At 34.5% G+C, this 17,743-nt stretch overlaps 2 protein-coding genes across 5 annotated transcripts; one reads left to right on the top strand and one right to left on the bottom strand.

The window, feature by feature from the left end:
- Positions 1–421: 421 nt before the first annotated feature.
- Positions 422–2,144, top strand: LOC108995249 (protein IQ-DOMAIN 14-like). Its single transcript, XM_035695376.1, has 3 exons — positions 422–833; positions 930–1,169; positions 1,403–2,144. The coding sequence occupies exons 1-3, from the start codon at positions 498–500 to the stop codon at positions 2,024–2,026; spliced, it is 1,200 nt and encodes a 399-aa protein (XP_035551269.1). The 5' UTR covers positions 422–497; the 3' UTR covers positions 2,027–2,144.
- Positions 2,145–3,085: 941 nt separating this feature from the next.
- On the bottom strand, positions 3,086–13,625 carry LOC108995248 (serine/threonine-protein kinase Nek2-like). Of its 4 annotated transcripts, XM_035695375.1 has the most exons (16): positions 13,258–13,625; positions 13,034–13,122; positions 12,387–12,498; positions 12,176–12,242; positions 11,610–11,675; positions 9,249–9,295; positions 9,111–9,156; positions 8,896–8,976; positions 8,779–8,821; positions 8,653–8,702; positions 8,304–8,385; positions 8,123–8,172; positions 7,318–7,391; positions 7,032–7,083; positions 4,352–4,777; positions 3,086–4,138 (listed from the first exon to the last, which is right to left on the bottom strand). In XM_035695375.1, exons 3-16 carry the CDS (start codon positions 12,470–12,472, stop codon positions 3,473–3,475), a joined length of 1,836 nt encoding a protein of 611 aa, XP_035551268.1. In that variant the 5' UTR covers positions 12,473–12,498; positions 13,034–13,122; positions 13,258–13,625; the 3' UTR covers positions 3,086–3,472. The 4 variants fall into 4 exon arrangements, with proteins under 4 accessions (XP_035551268.1, XP_018826316.2, XP_018826318.2 ...); XM_018970771.2 differs by lacking the exon at positions 13,034–13,122 and having other exon boundaries at positions 12,387–12,503; XM_018970773.2 differs by lacking the exon at positions 13,034–13,122 and having other exon boundaries at positions 3,086–4,123; positions 12,387–12,503.
- Positions 13,626–17,743: the final 4,118 nt, after the last annotated feature.

Raw genomic sequence — 17,743 nt, 5'->3', positions numbered from 1 at the left:
TTAAATTTAAATAACCAAAATTATGATCGTTTAATGTTAGAATGGATTGCATGGCTCAACTGAAATAAAGTTTTTCCTTCAAAATTATATATGTATCGTGGTGAAGACTTTTTTTTTATTAGTTGAATTCTTAAGATAATTGGTGATTTGACAAAACAAATCGATGGACTAAGCTGATTACTCCAAGAGCTACACTTTGATTATACGGCTCTTGCCTCTTGGAGATGAGCGGTTGACAAAGCTCAACACAGAAAAAAGAATCTTTGATATAAATGTTCATCAAAGTGGCAAATGGCTTAACCATGGATATTGCAGGCCAAAGTCAATAACAAATGACATAATACCATAGATACACGACAGAGACTCAAGTTAAACAAGCTAGCTTCCATATTAAATATGGATTTTCAAGTCAACAGGTCTTAACTGATTATATAAAAACAAGGAATTCACTCACAACTTTTGTTAGAAACATGGGACTTAAGAAGATGTGACAAAAGATGGGAAAGGCAAGCAAATGGATCAGAAACTTTTTGATAGGGAAAAGGGAGCAGAAATACAAGAAAATTGATGCAACTTTTCCTGCTGAGAATGTACATAACAAAACAGATTGCCAGCCGGGGACTCCTAAAACAAGGCGAAGATGGAGTTTTGGAAGAGCATCTGGCAAAAAGACATCTCCTAAATATTCTAAATCATTTGATTCATTTGACACCACCAAGCTTCCAGTGCAGGCCAGTGCAGAAAATGAAGTTCTGCAGAATCATGCTGTGTTAATTGCAGGTGTTGAATATGCAGCTGCCACAAAGATTCAAGCTGTCTTCCGTTCTTATTTGGTATCAACTTTCATCTGAACATTCACATGTTAATTCCAACAAACTTTCATTACTAAGTTATTTCAATGATCTGATCTGCCTATGTTGTTGTGTCAGGCAAGGAAAGCGTTGTCTGCTTTAAGGGGACTAGTCAAGTTACAAGCACTTGTAAGGGGTCATCAGGTAAGGAAACAAACAAATGCTACTCTACGGCGCATGCATGCATTGATATCTATTCAAGTTAGAGCAAGGGTTCAGAGAATCCAGATGGCCGAGGAAGCACATCTTCATGTCAAAAAGCAACAATCGATTCATAGGAATTTTACTCTGGAAAATGAGCTCAGAAGAATGCGCAGAGTAAACCTCATTTTGTTTGCATTTTATCCTACTCACAATATTTTATTTATCTACATCTGTATTATGTATATCAGAGTTTCATTTATTTCATTTTCTTTTCGTCTTCTGTCATTTCTAACAAACCAAACAAGTGTCAAGGTCCTAGAAAGGTCCATTACCTGCTGCGACATACGTAAATGCCATGATCTGAATTTTTTCAGTTGCTTACTTACAGCTTGGCCTTCTTTATGCAGGAGAAAATGGATATGACTCTCCAAGATTCCCAGGGAGTCTCAAAGTGCAAAAGTGGCTATCTGAATCATTTACAAATCGAAAAGACTGAGGATGATTTTCCATCATATTATTCGGAAGATCTTTCGAGCAGAAGGCGAGAAAATCCATATGAGGAATACTCATTTACTGCAAATAACAGCCCCCAACATTATATACCCACATCTGAATTAAACACAAGAAGAGCCCCTTCCCCTTCTCGGCAACTTGATTGTGCAAACCACATATCTCATGGCCATGATCCATTCATACCAAATTATATGGCCAAGACAGAATCCTCTAGAGCTAAAGTCAGGTCACAGAGTGAACCAAAGCAACGTCCCAACGGTAGCATTAGGCAGAAAAATAGGCGAAGGGAATCAACAGATGGAACAAGCGTCCCACTGGATAATCAAATGCGAGGACGTTCATCTTCACACTCCAAACGTGTTGGCCATGCAAACCATGATCCCTGGTTTGTCAAGCTGTATCGATCAACAAGATCCTCCAACAAGTTTGATTCAGTTACACCAACAAGTAGTCATTCCAACCACCACACATCTCTTGATGTATACGAGGTAAGAAATCAATGGAGACAGATTTATTAAACTGGTATAAAGGGCACACCCTTCACATGATTTAATTTGAAAAAAAATTCAAAATGTGTCCTAAACCCCAACTTGCAAATATAGTTTTTCTATCTTGCACTCTTACACCCTTTTAACTATGAGAAATAATAGTTGCAGTCGTGAGTTCACAAATGCCGCGCAATCACTCTGAAAAAAGTGCGCATGAAAAAAAAAATTAATTTTTTAATAGTGGATCTCACTCTTTCTCAAAATGATTGCACAACATTTGCACACTTTACGACTGCATATAATATTACTCTTTTACCATTGCTGTCTAATTCCTTTCATTAATGAATGGTGCAGCCCCATTTGACAATGTACTAGCAAGTCATCATCACTGTTCATCACCAATTGAGGAACTTATAAGAAGAGAAGGTACAAAAGATAGTGTAAGCTTCAACCAGAGAAGATGAATAAATGCACTGTAACTACAAGGGAGGGTGGGAATTCAACCTTGTGTGGATTTACATACAGTTCTTTTCTCTCTTGGTGCATCGCACTTGCACTTGAAGGTGTTTCTGTAGTATGATGAAGAACTGAAAAGCTGCAGACATACGTGCTTAAGAAAGATACAAAAGGTCGAAACCATACGAATTATAAGAGACTAATTTTGTATGAGGATATATGTTCAGTTACATATTACTTCCAACTAGTCGTCATTAACATCCTATCATTGTCTTCTCTTCTTCTATCATACTTCCAACATAGGTAATAATTCGTGTAAAGAGAAAAAATCTATTTACAAACTCTTTTTCTAACACAGCAAACATGTGGAAGCTCGAAACCATACGAATTATAAGAGACTAATTTTGTATGAGGATATATGTTCAGTTACATATTACTTCCAACTAGTCGTCATTAACATCCTATCATTGTCTTCTCTTCTTCTATCATACTTCCAACATAGGTAATAATTCGTGTAAAGAGAAAAAATCTATTTACAAACTCTTTTTCTAACACAGCGAACATCTTACATGTAGTGTGCTACACATGTAAGCCGAACTCCTACATAAATGCAACCTCCGAGTGAGAAAAATAGGTAATAAAAATGCAATTTGATTACAAAAAAATAAAGGCACCCAAAGGATGTGAATTAGAGCTTAGCCCAGTTGCTGGATACTCTTCACTTGAGCTCAACTACAGAGGATCCTTGCACTAATCGGAAACAGTTGTACATATCACAACAATTCTATTTTGTCAAGCTAAATACTTACCATGATATCGTACCTAATTACCCATCTTAATGAAAATCATGAAACAGAAGCATGGAGAACATAGAAGAGTCGCGTAAATCTAACAAAAAACTGCTATGTCAGCATATCTGCCTAAGCTCCTAGTACCTCGACATGTCAAAAACAAATAGAGCGGGCCCTATAAGATTGTTACAGCTAAATTTATAGTACATGTGGTGGCAGTTGATTGGTGCTAATCTTCCTGCTTCAGAGGGTTCTCCTTGATGCTCTTAGTCAACCAGATAGCAGTTTCCCTGGGGGAGACCTTCCCAGGACCAAATGGCTTTAACAACACCCCAAGCTCATCATATCTTTCCTGTTGCAGCAACCTTGCACTAAATTCAAGCAACCCTTCCAAAGCTTCAGCTCTTTGCTGGAATGATGATGTGTCAAACCGGCGGTGACGAGAGTCTGATGAAGTGCGGCTTGATGCCCCAGCAGCTGCATTTTGATCAGAGCACTCATCACTTTCTTCCCGTCCATCTGCTTGAAACATGCTGCGACGAAGTCCCTTCCATGCATCAGGCAAACTAGGTTTGGCAGAAACTCTATTGGTCTGGACAGTGCATTTATCTTTGGTGAGGGAACGATCATTGTCCTGTGGGGAGCCAGAGGAACCTTGCACCGAGGTTGAAGTTTTACCAATGCAGAATAATGGGTCATCATAAGAGGCTATTGGAAAATCAGCTATCCTGTCAATTCGAGGAGAATTGACAGAAACATCGGGGGATTTTATAGGGTTGAGGATACCAATATTGTGCTTGCAGGGGGACTGTTGAATTGCAGCTCTTGTTGACAAAGGCAAAGATGTCCTTCGAGCCATAGTGACAGATTTTCTTGGAGTCTGTGAAACAAGAAACTGCAAAAAATGAAATTCAAGAACTCAGACAAGCAAAATTACCGTCCAAAAACTTCCAACAATTGTTCAATGCACAAAAGTCACCACAAAGAAGTGAAGTTTGAGCTTCTTAGTTGGATAAACTTGGCATGTCAAAGGTTGTCACATGCGTGTGTATGTAGAGAGAGAGAGAGAGAGAGAGAGAGAGCTCAAAGACTTGTCTCGAAGACTTACTGATTCACATCTTTTAGGAGGACCAGAAGCTTTTGCTGGAATATGTCTCGAAGACTTGGTAATATCTGAAGCTTTGGCAAGAACAGTCTTAGAAATGGCAGTCTGTTCATGGATGCTTCCAACAGACAGCTCTTGTAACCTTCGATTTAAGAAACTCGGGTTATCATGAATATCTAGTGTAGAACATAGGGAATCTTGTTCAGCCCCAGAAATACTTGGATTCAAAGTCCTATCATTGCTGAATGAATGGCGCTTCTCCCTGTACGTAACAAGAGGAACATCCTTTGTCTCTGAAAATCTGGTTTTCTTCATATAAGTTGGTTCAGGCCAGGGGACTGGTAAACTACCACGTCTTGGGCTATTGATCTTGAGATGAACCTTAAGAACATAAGGCTGAAGGTGTGGGTGCCCAAGCAGCTCTGCAGCCTGCCATGGTAGGTTGACTCCAAATGAGAGGAAAATCTTCAATGCCATTAACACACTTTGAATACAAAGATTCAAGCAACTGTATACCCAAAATATCTCAAAACTGGTAGTCACGTCATGTCAATGTGGCAGATTTCATGGGTCCATTTATATGCCTTTCCTAAATCTACTTCCATGGCAGAGTTTAAGGCATTATTTGGATTTCCTTTTATGAAATACTTATCAGGCAGGAAAAATAACTTTTCTGTCTCTTTTTAAAAACTTAATTTTATTTTCTAGCTTCAAAGCAGGAATAGAAAACCAATTTTAGCAAATGGCCAAGCAATGGGATTTTGTCAAGGAAGCAAGCCACATTTGATGAAATGAGGGGACGGTGACAATAATAAAAGTGATCATGAGAAAATGGGTGATCAGGTTCTGGCTCCACATTAGATAGAGTGGTGACTATGAGACTGAAGGAATTGGTTGGAGTTGTGCCAGTGTTGCTTTAACAGTGGTACAATTTTACAGTAGATGGTTGTCAACAGCAAGGTATGTATAGTAAGGAGATAACAAGTCCAATGACCAGGGCAGTACTCTACAGATAATAGAAAAGGGTTTCATGAGAACAGGAAAAGTTTTGCTTTCAAGAATATAGCTTTCTTCTATGCAAAGACATACAGAAAACCATAAATTTTCAACCATTATTACTTATCACCCTGTACTTTATTTTTCGAACAAAAAAACCTCCAAATTTAACACAGTAAATTTTTTCCCTTGAGAAAAATAGCAGTATATGCCCCACTTCTGTCCACCTGCCATCAAGGAAAGAATCAAGTGTCTCGCGTTATTCTTTAAGCAACTTCTTTGTAATGCTTTCCCCTTGCATGGAAAACTCATTCTTCTTGTATTCTGAAAGACTTTTAGGCAGATATGAAAATAGAAAGGGGTTGAAAGTCCTAATACACGGACAATTGTCATGGGAAATTACTGAGCCAGAGCATGTGATTCTCTTGATGGTGGCTTAGCAGGAGGTGAAATGCCACAACTTCAAACTTCATCGTTCTTTTTGTAGTAATTAATACCTCAAAGAGGTAAACTGAAATTTAGACTTCAAGCAAGAGTGCTTAACTTATCCCTATAATGTTCTTTGCTTCCAAGATAAAACTTTTAAGACAAAAAAAGTGCATTATGGAAAACAACTACCTGCATTTTTTACCTGCATTTTTTACCCTTTGCTTTTAAGATAGTTTCAAAATGCTATCCAAATAACACATTTTAGCATTCTGAAAGTATGAACCTGACTCATAAAGCAAATATATAAAGTAACTTTCACCCATGGGAGCAAGAAAAAAGGGGAAAATATGCTTTCCAGCTCTAACTAACATGTGTTTTACAATGTGCATCATATACTATGAAAACTAACACATTGCACTTCCAAACTATCACCGAATCTCAAATAGCACCCTCATCCAATTTTGAATGTTAAAATGTATGAAAATAGGTGAAACTAGGTGATGTGGCACAATCTTGATAACTGGATCTTAGGGAATAGTACACATTGAAAACAGTGTGTTAGTTGGAGGGTCAAAAACCTAATAATCCATATATATATATTGCATCTTGTAGATACCATCTAATCTTTAAGGTACAAAATGATGTGTTTCATGATTTGGCAGAACCACTACTGTTATTAACAGGTAACATCATGACATACCATCAAGGAAACATGGGGGGTCATGGGGTGCAATGGCAGTATAAGTCAGAGTAGTTGACAAAATATTACGTGAATTGTCCCCAAAAACCTAAATGTTGTATGATCAGCTTACCATAAAGGTAAATAAAGTAGCACACCCTCCACCAATGCATGGCAATTTGAACATAACATGTTAAACTTAGGATCAATGATTTGGAAAATTAGGGCAGGATGACCAAATGCTTTGTGATGAACTTTGTAGATTATCTATAATGTTTGTTTTTTTTTTTTTAAATGACAGGGGAACCGCCCCACGGCAGAGCCCTTAGGACTCACCCATGGAACCTAAAAGCCCGGGAAGACTAGCACAACAACCCACCGCCATGGCCTCCCACTTAAATTGCAGTTTGATCCTGGGGGAAATCGAAGCTGTGACATGGGGCTCATGCACACCAGTTCGCCATTACCACTTGAGCTACCCATGGGTGGGTTTATCTATAATGTGTCCAGTATCAAGTACTTTTATAGATGCAGTTCACATTTTATCTAAAATTCAGATTAGTGAAGAACTATACATACACTTGGCCTAAACTCTGGGTTTTTCCGCAGCATGCTTTTGACAAGACCTCGACTGAAAACAGAAACAAGTGATTAGATCAACAAAGCGAACTAACTAGAAGCTAAGATACATATACAAATAGAATTCATTTGAACTTTCAAAATCCAGCTATCCAACTATCCATCCAGCATTATGCTACTTCCACTTAACCTACCTAACTGCCAAATGTCCATCTTGGATGGTTTTAGGAACTAGGCTTGTAAAGTAATACATTTACTTTAACCACCAATACAGTTAAAAACTTACAATGCACCAGAATACTTCGTTGGAAGAGGAGCCACTATAGACTTATTAATTTTGTTGATCAGTGCTTGAATGTCCTGGCACAAGAATAAGAGTGTAAACTGAAAATTAATCCAATGCAATCACTAAATGGACAGGACAAAGCTTAAAAGCATAGAAGTTGCAGCGAAGCCTTCCAACATTAATCATGAAGAACAAGTTACAAGATAAAAACAAGTTATATCAAAGGGACTACACAATCATACACCCAGATTTGTTGCATTTACTGATTTTTAACATACTTGGGATTCCAAATCCAAGCAATGTAAACACAAACACACTCAGGACCCAGAGGAGAGATTATGACAATGCAATGCAAAAAAGAACTTCAAATATTTGAAACTTCTTAAAAATCTCAAACTAAGTTCATAACAAGTGGATATTCTAAATTCTAGAAATGCTAAACATAGATAGAACTGCACAACTAATAAAAGTTTTGTTTTAGATGATTTTCTTGAAGTATGAAATAAATTTAAATTATCTAGAGAGGGTAAGCATGTATGCATATGCATGCATTTGAATAATCATACTCATTATCTTAATATGGCTGTTGTTAGTAGTCTAACTAAAATAAAATTATTATGATCCAAGAAATTTCTAAGTATCAGAGAGGTCTATTTATGCGCATGAGCCATTAGCAAATATAAAACATGTGATGTCTACAGATTCCCTCAGGTTATTCCATGAATCTCACAAAGGGAAGCAAAAAGTGAATCAACAATCTAACTCTGAATGTCTTCAAATGGAAAGAAAAGGTCCAAATTCTTACAAATGCTTTAAATGCAGGCTTGTGAGCTGTCATCTCATATATGCAGCATCCTGGATGACAGAATTTCAAGATACACAACAACATTCAGCTAAAGAATTAACAATTCTTTTTTTTTTCTTTGATAAGTAACTCAAGAACAACAAAATTAATCCAGGCCAAATAGCTTACACACAATGCTTACCCAAAGACCAAATATCCGACTTTGAACCATAAGGTATATCAGCAAGAAGTTCTGGACACATATAGCTTGGAGTTCCCACAACCTGAGTGTTACAAGGCAATACTCACCACTGACAATTATTCTAACAAGAGAAATGCTACTTATCATCCCAACACCACACATCAACATGTGATTTTTCATTTTTTTCCTTCTATTTAAACATACATATTTACACAACAATATGTGTGTTTAAAAAGAATGGCAAAAATGACAAATCACATATTGGTGTGTGGTGTAGGGGATGACAAGTAGAATTATTCTTATAACAAATCGTTCATAAGCTTGTCAATGTATGGATCACATTACTTACAGAGGAAGCAAGATCATCGGAGGTCAACATTTTGGCAAGTCCAAAATCTCCTGCTCCATCATTGATCTCTTGTTAGCAACAAAATATATCCTCCAGGAGAAAATATAGCAATCATAAGATACTTACCGAGACGTATGTCTTGATCTTTTGTCAAGAATATATTCGAACACTGATGGAATCATAGAAGACTATCAGTACAGTACAGACTCAGAGAACATGGATGGAGACAGAAAGACTACTGACCTTCACATCACGATGAAGAATATGATTCATGTGCAAGTAGTCGAGTGCCATCAGAAGTTGAACTAGCCACTTACAAAGCCTCTGATACATGTAGATATTTTAGTAATCAAAGAATCTCAGAACAATAAAATACTAAGCACATGAGAGTTGAAAAATATGCAATGAATGTAAAAATAAAATCAAAGGTGGAAAAAAAGAACAAAATCAATAAAAACCTCTTCAGGGAAAAGAATGCCGTTGACTTTTTTTATAGCTTGTGCCCTGTGTCACACAAAGTAGCATTGATGGTCTGAGTCTTTGCAAGCAAAATACTTGGTTTCTCAAGGTTTGATTTAACAAGAAAGAACACTCACATGTCACCTCCAGCACAATAACCAATAATAATGCACACATAGCAGCCCTGAGAAGAGAAGGAGAGGCATCAATATGATGCAGTGCTAGGCTATACAAAGTAGTTAGGTTGCCGTATTTGATAAGCAAAACAGAATAAATTGGGATAACAGCTCTTTTGTACTTGGGCTATGCCTACTCATACCAATATAATCGTTTTCTTATCAAAAATAAAAAATAAATTGGGATAACAGAGACAAAGTTATAAACAAACAAAATAATGATTTGGAATGAGGTAATGAGGATGCCATGGAGGAAAAAACGCACAAGTAAAGAATTCTTTGTTGGTTTAAATGTGTTCATTGCTGACTTGACACTACCCATCAAAGCAGAAGAAAAGGGAATACAAAATAATAGAAACATTTTCCTGATTTTGGGGCAGGTCAAATTGCAATTCTTAGATGGCTACTGATTTTGAATAAAACTCATGAAATAATTCACATCACCAACTCAATTCAACTCCATTTTCCATTGCCTGGCTCTAGTGACAGTTGAAACGGACAAACAAGAAAAACCTAACATATATATATATTATATATATATATATATCAATAGGGTTGAACATGTTATTTTCAGTTACCAGTCATTAAACAAAGAAAGTTAAGAAGTTTATCTAAGTTAAAAAAAAAACATCTCATTTTCAGGATTTAAATTTCTGAAAGTGGCAATATTGTTATTTCCATACACCCTAGATTCAATACTCCGCATTTATACTCTTGGGCCCATCAGACTGGCTCTTAAATTACTTGAGGTGCGCTTGCAAGAAACTCCTTCCCAAGAGCCTGTGCAACCCCGGGATTAGTAGGGACTTTTTCCCGGATACCTGGTGCCAATAAAAAAAACTTTACTCGTCTGAGGGAGGTTGGATGGCATTTTACAGAGTACTTTGTCAAGCTTACCAACTTACTATATATCTTCGTTCCCTATCCCTGCTGGAATGCTAATAGGTTGGAGAAGTTCCAAAGAGATTTTTAGTTGGTTGTTTTGACGGTGCATTAGGGAAGATTCTCACTTTGGATAATCTAAGGAAGGGGCATATTTTAGTGATTGACTAATGTTTTACGTGCAAAAAAGGTGGATAAATAGTTGATCATCTTTTACTTCATTGCGAGGTTCCTTGTCCTTTATGGAACTGTGTTTAAGTAGGTTTGGGCTACAGTGGGTAACGCCTCAACAGGTAGGTTGTCTGTTGGCATGCTAGAAAGGCCTGACCAATAATTTGTATAGTGCAACTTAGTGGGAGATGATTATGTGATGTTTGATGTGATGCATTTAGGAGTAATGCTAGATTCAATCCTAGGGTGTGCAAGTCCAATGCAGTCCCTTTGCAAAAAAAAAAGTAAGGTTTACCATGAAAAATGGATTTTTTTTTTCTTGTGGGTCCTAGGCTTGTCCCACTTCTTTTCAAATGGACTGCACGGGACTTGCACATTCTAAGACTGTACAAATCATTTTTCTGCATTTAGAGAGAGAAATTATCCTCCCAAGAATTGCTAGAGGACTATAAAAAATCTTAGTGCTTTTTTTTTTCCTTAATACTCTCTCTTTAGATGAATGCCATGCTTCTTCTCCTTCTAGTTTTCAGGATTTTCTTGCAGTTTCCTTTCTTGCTTAGGTGCCTCTCATATATTCTCCTTGTATGCATGAATAGCACCCTTATAGCTTTTCTTAAATAAGACTATTAACTTATATATACAAAAAAAAAAAAGGTTCTACTATCATGTCTTTTTGTTTTATTAACAGGTCTTTTTGGTTTAGTAACCTATGGATCATAAAGGTTATTAAATTTCAGAGGAGGTTAAAGAGCCTATAAATTATGACTCTTGATGGTCAGGGTTACTCTGGCATGCAATATAAACAACTTTTGGTCCCTCTCTCCACACAAGCGAAATTTGTAAAGTTTCTCATAACTAAAATAGAAACAAATGAGAGTAAGGAGAAAGAAGATCAAGGTGCTCAACTAAATTTTGGATATCAAGATGATAAAATTGGGAATTTTTTAAGCGTTAAATTTATTTTTCAAGTCTACGTATATAATTGCCTAACTTAGTCAAATACAGTTTTCTTTATTTAATAGATTTACATATTCCTGTGCAGCGTGCATGTATGCAACTATAAATAAAGATTTTAAATGAAACTTCTTGTAATAAACTTTAACCAGAGAGCCTCTTAACACATTTTCACACCAGGCAAAAAAGAAAAATTTGCCAGATTAAAAACAAGTGCTTATTCATCATCCAACCAATGAAGTAGAAATCATCGGAAAAGGATACCACCACATCATGTGCAAAGACACATGATAGATAATGGCAAGCATAACACACCTTCTCTACCCAGGAATCCTTGTACTCCACAATAAACGGATTTCGTAGTTTAGAAATAAGCTCCATCTGCACAAACCAGGAAAGTGGTCAATCTCCATATAACTCAAAATATGCATTTAGAATAATTCAACATCAGAGGTTCAATAGTAGCCCAGCAACCAGCAAGTTAATATGAGTTCTACCACAATCCAGCCCAGCATTCAGTTCCTAAAATGTCATGCAGCCATGTAACATCCATTTCAAGGATTGAAATATCTTAATTTCAGCTACTTCCACATGCACAACAGCTGTTTTAATATATTTTGCAGTCTTGATATCAGGATAAACACCATTCCTTACAATCTATAAGAAGCAAATATCCAGAATTTCTAAGTTTCTTTAATTTCCCCTTAATTTTTTCCTTTGATAAAGTCCACAATTGTAATCCTCAAGAACCACAAACAGAAGTAACCAGGATTGATGTGGCATGAAATATATTGATAAAGATTATATAAAAGGAAAACTGATTATGCCAAAACGAAATTCAGATAATTTATCAAGGCATCCCAAAATAAAAGAGCACCGACCTCTTGGTGTGCAGATCTACGAGACCTATCAGTCTGTCGGGCAAGACGAATCTTTTTCAACACATACCTTTAAAACAAATAGTAGGCAAAGCAAAATCACTTAGTACATTATATATTCTCAGTCACAGTTTTAAATAGCAAGCAGACACAGATTTGTTTTCTTTAAAAAAAAAAGAAAAGGAATTCAAAAAAAAAGAAAAGGAATTCTCACTTCTTCTTTTCATGCTTATGCCTCACAAGAAGTGCAGAACCAAAAGCTCCTTTACCAATTTGCTCCAGAACTTCGTATTGCTCCATTTGATTAAATTAGGCTATTAATTCACCTGTTCTGAGTATATACCAAAACTAGTTCAATTACCATGGATATTCATGAAACAATGAATCATGCTTCAAAAGTTTAAGTTCTAGAACGTACTGAAGTATGAAAGTGATTATAGAAAAGTAACAACAAAGGTAAGTTACACTATCTGTGAAGTTACTCCAGAATCGCGTGTACTAGAAAAGTAATTTTTTTTTTTCATTGGGAAACAAACAACGACATATTGTAATAACTAATAAAATAGATGCTTCTCACTTCATATTAATAACGAAACTAAAGGGACCCTAGAAAGCCCAACTTAATATTAAAAACAAAGAAAAAAAAGAAAAGAGTATTGCCCAGATTTTGTGATCAGAAGGGCAAAAGATTTGGATTGTAAAGCCCAATATGATACTACATTGGCGTAAATATTTTGAGGAATAGAGGGTACTTATCAAGATAGAATGTACATTTTCTTCGTTTGTTAATTTCTAAGAGATCAAAAATTTTAAAAACAAAACAAAAGGTGGTAAAACATGAATTTTAAGTAGAAACCCAACCTTGCAAGCCATATAGTCTGTATTGGTCTTAAAAATATATATTTAACTTGGTCTATTTTCCCTTCTTAAACTTTCTCAGCAACCAAACACTGTTCTACATCAGAAAAGCAAGAGAGACATACATAGAAACAGGGAAAGAAAAATGAGAAGAAAAAAAAAAAGAATGAAGAAAATTTTAAATATAGAAAAAGAAAACGATATAAATGAAATATGAGAAGAAGAACCTGATCGTGGAAGACAAGACGGATCGGCGAGGTCACAATGTGCGTGCAGAAGTCAAAGAAAAGAAGAACGCGAGTTCGGACATTGACAGAGAGCAACTTCAACAAAACGACACAGCTACAGAAGAAGAAAAAGCAGGAGGAGAGGAGAAAGTTGCAGCGGCACTTTCGCCATTGTCGTTCAGACGAACAAACTCAAAGTAAGGCAGAGGGAGACATTATATCTCATAAACAGTTGTAAAAGAAAAAGAAGAAGAAGAAGATGCAGAGAGAGAGAGAGAGAGGATTCAGGAATGATGGGTCAAACTGAGAATGAAAAGGAGAGAAGTGAGATTGTTGGAAGACCACTTCTGTTAGTTAATCAAGACTGAGCAAAGAGGAGGAAAAAGAAGTTTAGTGAGAGCCTTTTCATTATTTCTTATTCATTTATTGCTTTATCTTCTTCTTCTTTTTTTTTTTCACCTCTCTTCTAGAAATGTACTTTATCTTCTTAAATTATTAGTCGTTTAATATCTTGTCTGCTAAATAATATTATTTTTAATTAATAAATTTTTTTCATTAATTATTATTTATTTTCACATTTTGTAATTACAAATTTATTTTTCACAAGATATAAAAGTGTTTTTCATAAAATATGAAGAGTGAAATAGTGATTGATAAGAAATTTTTTTTTTTTAATTTAAAATTTATTCTTTTAATTTAGATCAAAAAGATCTTTTAAAGTTTTTGTATTAATCAAATTTAAAAACTCAAATAAAAACAAAATAGAGATAGATATACAAAAATAGACAGCACCACGACGTTCACAAGATAATAATATTGTAGACTTACTATCTATATCAATATTTATCCGTTTAGACCTTTAAATAGTAAACTAGGATTTTAATCTTTAAAATTCGTAGCATAAACAAAAATGTGGCTATTTTATTGTAAAGATCTAAATGGTAATACTAAGACAAAATCTTAATTCTTTCAAATTCGTGACATTAAATAATTGGACTAGTTAAAATTTGTCACATCAATACTTGTAACTATGCTAGTAAATGGTAATATTTTTTTAATAAGAGAAATATTTTTAGTCACAAAATATTTTATAAAATAAATCTACAAATTGACGTTGTTTGTTATGGTACGTTAAATTATAAATCTAATTATTATAAAATAGATTTAATGTATAGTAAGAAGTCGTATCAATTTATAGATTTATTTTTACGAATTCTCTTTGCAACTATAATATTTTTTTTAATAATTATCTATGATATTTATATCAAAATAATTCTAATTTTTTTTAACACTCAAATCAAATGGTACTAAGAAAAGGCAATATTATGTTCACTAGATAAAGATGAAAATATGTCGTCATGTATAATGGGAATCAAGTACAGTTTAATCCAATGGTTCTAAAAAGGCAATTATTAATTTTCTTCCTATTTATTTATTTAGTTTTTTTTTCTGGGCTATTTATTTGTTTGTTTGTATTATCATCTCATTTATTTAATTATATGTTTATTTATTAAAATATAGTAAATAGGGGTCGAGCCGTGAAGGGTGGAAAGGGCGACAGGAGAAACGTAAAGGAGTGTGGACCCCCACGCCAATATCCCTACTTTCTTCCTTCTTGATTGGCAAAACCAACTGTCTTCAATCACGAGGCTTATTATCCGGCCACCTTTTATTTAAATGGAAAGACCAAAAGGGCCTCGTCATTTTTCCAATTGCCCGAAAAGAACCTTGTAATTGAACAATTTTTGTCAGCTGCGGAGTGGACGTGCTATGTCGTCTTAGGCTGTGGGTCCCGCGGAAGAATATGGGTGTTTGGTAGATAATATATATATATATATTTTTTTTTTAAGGATGAAGCTATTCTGCCGTCCTAACTTTATCGCGTACTGTTCAGTATTTTTTTTTAAAATAATAAAAAAATATATCAATATATTTAAAATTATTTTCTTAATTATTAAATAAAAAAAAAAGTCAAGAGATCACTTTGAATTGTCAAAATGGGAGGTAAAATAGTATTTTCTTTTTTTTTTAACTCCTTCCGAATTAAATCAAAAAATAAAGAAAAAAACAAATTTTATTTTCTAAAAATAAAAAATAATAATAATAATTCGTGCAGTACTACAATATGTAAATCTTGTATACTCTTTTAAAAAAAATAAACAAATCTAAAATCCAGATACATTCTTTAAAAAAAATATGTAAAACTTGTAAATATATCATTCCACGCTAATGACGTTTGGCCTCGTTTGTATTCGTAATCCATCTCAATCGATTTCAATTTATCTCATCTCATCATTATAACTTTTTTAAATTCCCACACAAAATATAATAAACAATTCAACTTTTCAAATTTCAAAATAACTTTTTCAAATTCTACACAAAATATAATAAGTTTTCAACTTTAATTTTACTATTTATAAACTATCTCAACTCATCTATAAATTCAAATCACTCCTTAGTCCAATTGATAGAATCCTAGTCTCTCGGTCCACCTTCCTTCTCAATTATCTCTCAAATTTATCAGGCACATGATGAACTACACACATCACCGCCAAAACATATATATAGTTCATACGTATCGTCATTATAAAAAATAGATATTTATAATAAATTATTTACGATAAGAATGATTATTTATTACAAAAATAAAATCAGAAAATAGTCATTCTATCAACCAATAAAAGATTTGTTATGGTGTGTCACGCTCCATGCTACCATATCAGTGGCCTTTAATTCAGGTATCATTCTTCTTTTCAAGAGCTTCATGACGTTTGTTTTAACTAGAATGCATATATATATATATATATATATTGATTGATGGAAATAAACGAGGTTGGTGCCAAAGCCCCACCAATAGAGATGGTCTTTCTCCAAAAAAGAAAAGGAATTAATTTACCACAGGAAAAGTTCAATCATGACTGCCTTACAAAAGCCAAACATCAGACAAGTCAAAACAGGTAGGAATCAAGGGCCACAAACTTGGCAAATTATAGCATTGTTATAATAATCAATTACTATGTTGATCTTGTCGATACAGATTCATCTAATTCCTTTATGCCCATAACTGAAGAAACAAGCTCCTTTTGCAGGATTAATGGTACTTTTGTTTCCTTAATAATTAACAGCAATTTGATTATAATTATTACCTGCGCATGCATGGTCAGCCATAAACGTAACAGTTTTTGTTTAGCTTTATTATCTATAGATATATGCCACACACGACTTCATCATGTATTCTATTACATATCTTTGCTCAATGCTAATCTTTGAATAGAACTTCGTAACTTTTTCATTGACAACAACGTAACGTGACAAGTGGAGTGCAAGAATGTCGGCACCGCTCACCTTGTATGCTATGATGCCAAAAAAATATTCTCAAGTTCTTGTCCTACCTTAAGGACTATAGGTAGGAGAGAGATTTGTAGATAAAATGGGCTCTATTGATCATGTGAGAGCTATTCATAAAACATTAAATAATATTTAATAAATATTATAGATCTCTTACCGGAGATCTTTTAGTTTGGATATGAACTTGACGTGATTATGATCCATTACGATGCAATCTGATCTTGATCACCACAGACATTAGGGGTGTAAAAAAAAAAAAACTTGAAAATTGATTGAACGGACTGATTTGAATCGATGGGTTCATCACTTGAAATGAATTTGGTATCGATTTTCCATATTTTAAAAGTCAGTTTGAATCGAATCGGATCGGTATATATATATATATATTAGTTTTTTATATTATACATAATTTTTTTCTATTATCAATTCTTAAATTTTTAAAATTGGTATCTATTAATTCGATTATAAAATTTGTCCAAAATCCGGTCGGGTATGCCCCAACCACAACACCTATCTTATAGGCCAATCATTTAATTTATAGAGAGAGCTCGGGGCAAATCAGTAAATCTCTGCAGAAAAGTTCCAATTTCTCTACAGGTTCCATATTGCATATTAAAAGAAAATGCTTGAAATTGTATATCAATATATAACAAAAGAATACAATATTATTATTATTATTATTATTATTATTATTATTATCTAATTTTCTGGTTTTCGGTGGTTGCCGGTCGTACGTGCATGTTGTTATGGTTCAATATTTGAAGTGGGTGTACATATGGTATCAATGTTCGTTTTGTATTTAGGAAGACGCGTTTTTGGTAGTTCAGATATCAGCTGTGTTCATGATCTAATGGTTATTGATGATATCACCCATGCATTGTCTGAACCAAGAGTCAACTGCCTTGCATATTGCACGCTTTCTTCATCCAGACCAAATGCACTAAAGAGTTCAGAATAAACGTACCAGATCAGATTAATGGTTTGGCCAGATCTAGCTGCAATGTATTACAAACCATAACAATCTTACCTATTGCCATCTTTTGACATTCCTAGTTTGGGTGTCAATCTATTCTCAGGTATTATGAGAATATCTCACTACTATTCATTACTTTTTATTAATTTTTATCTATTTTTTTTA

This window comes from Juglans regia, chromosome 11 (assembly GCF_001411555.2).
Source record: "Juglans regia cultivar Chandler chromosome 11, Walnut 2.0, whole genome shotgun sequence".
Taxonomy (NCBI): Eukaryota; Viridiplantae; Streptophyta; class Magnoliopsida; order Fagales; family Juglandaceae; genus Juglans; species Juglans regia.
Note: the sequence above shows the minus strand (reverse complement) of the source record. Positions and strands in the feature narration are given on the sequence as shown.

Excerpts from the sequence above, each read along its gene's own strand:
- LOC108995249 (XM_035695376.1), top strand. The coding sequence starts at position 498 with ATGGGAAAGGCAAGCAAATGGATCAGAAACTTTTTGATAGGGAAAAGG. Across the intron at positions 834-929 it reads CTGTCTTCCGTTCTTATTTG|GCAAGGAAAGCGTTGTCTGC; the intron begins GTATCAACTTTC and ends TTGTTGTGTCAG. Across the intron at positions 1,170-1,402 it reads AGCTCAGAAGAATGCGCAGA|GAGAAAATGGATATGACTCT; the intron begins GTAAACCTCATT and ends TTCTTTATGCAG.
- LOC108995248 (XM_035695375.1), bottom strand. The coding sequence starts at position 12,472 with ATGGAGCAATACGAAGTTCTGGAGCAAATTGGTAAAGGAGCTTTTGGT. Across the intron at positions 11,676-12,175 it reads GTAGATCTGCACACCAAGAG|ATGGAGCTTATTTCTAAACT; the intron begins GTCGGTGCTCTT and ends TGGTTTGTGCAG. Across the intron at positions 7,392-8,122 it reads AGCCTGCATTTAAAGCATTT|GACATTCAAGCACTGATCAA; the intron begins GTAAGAATTTGG and ends TTCTTGTGCCAG.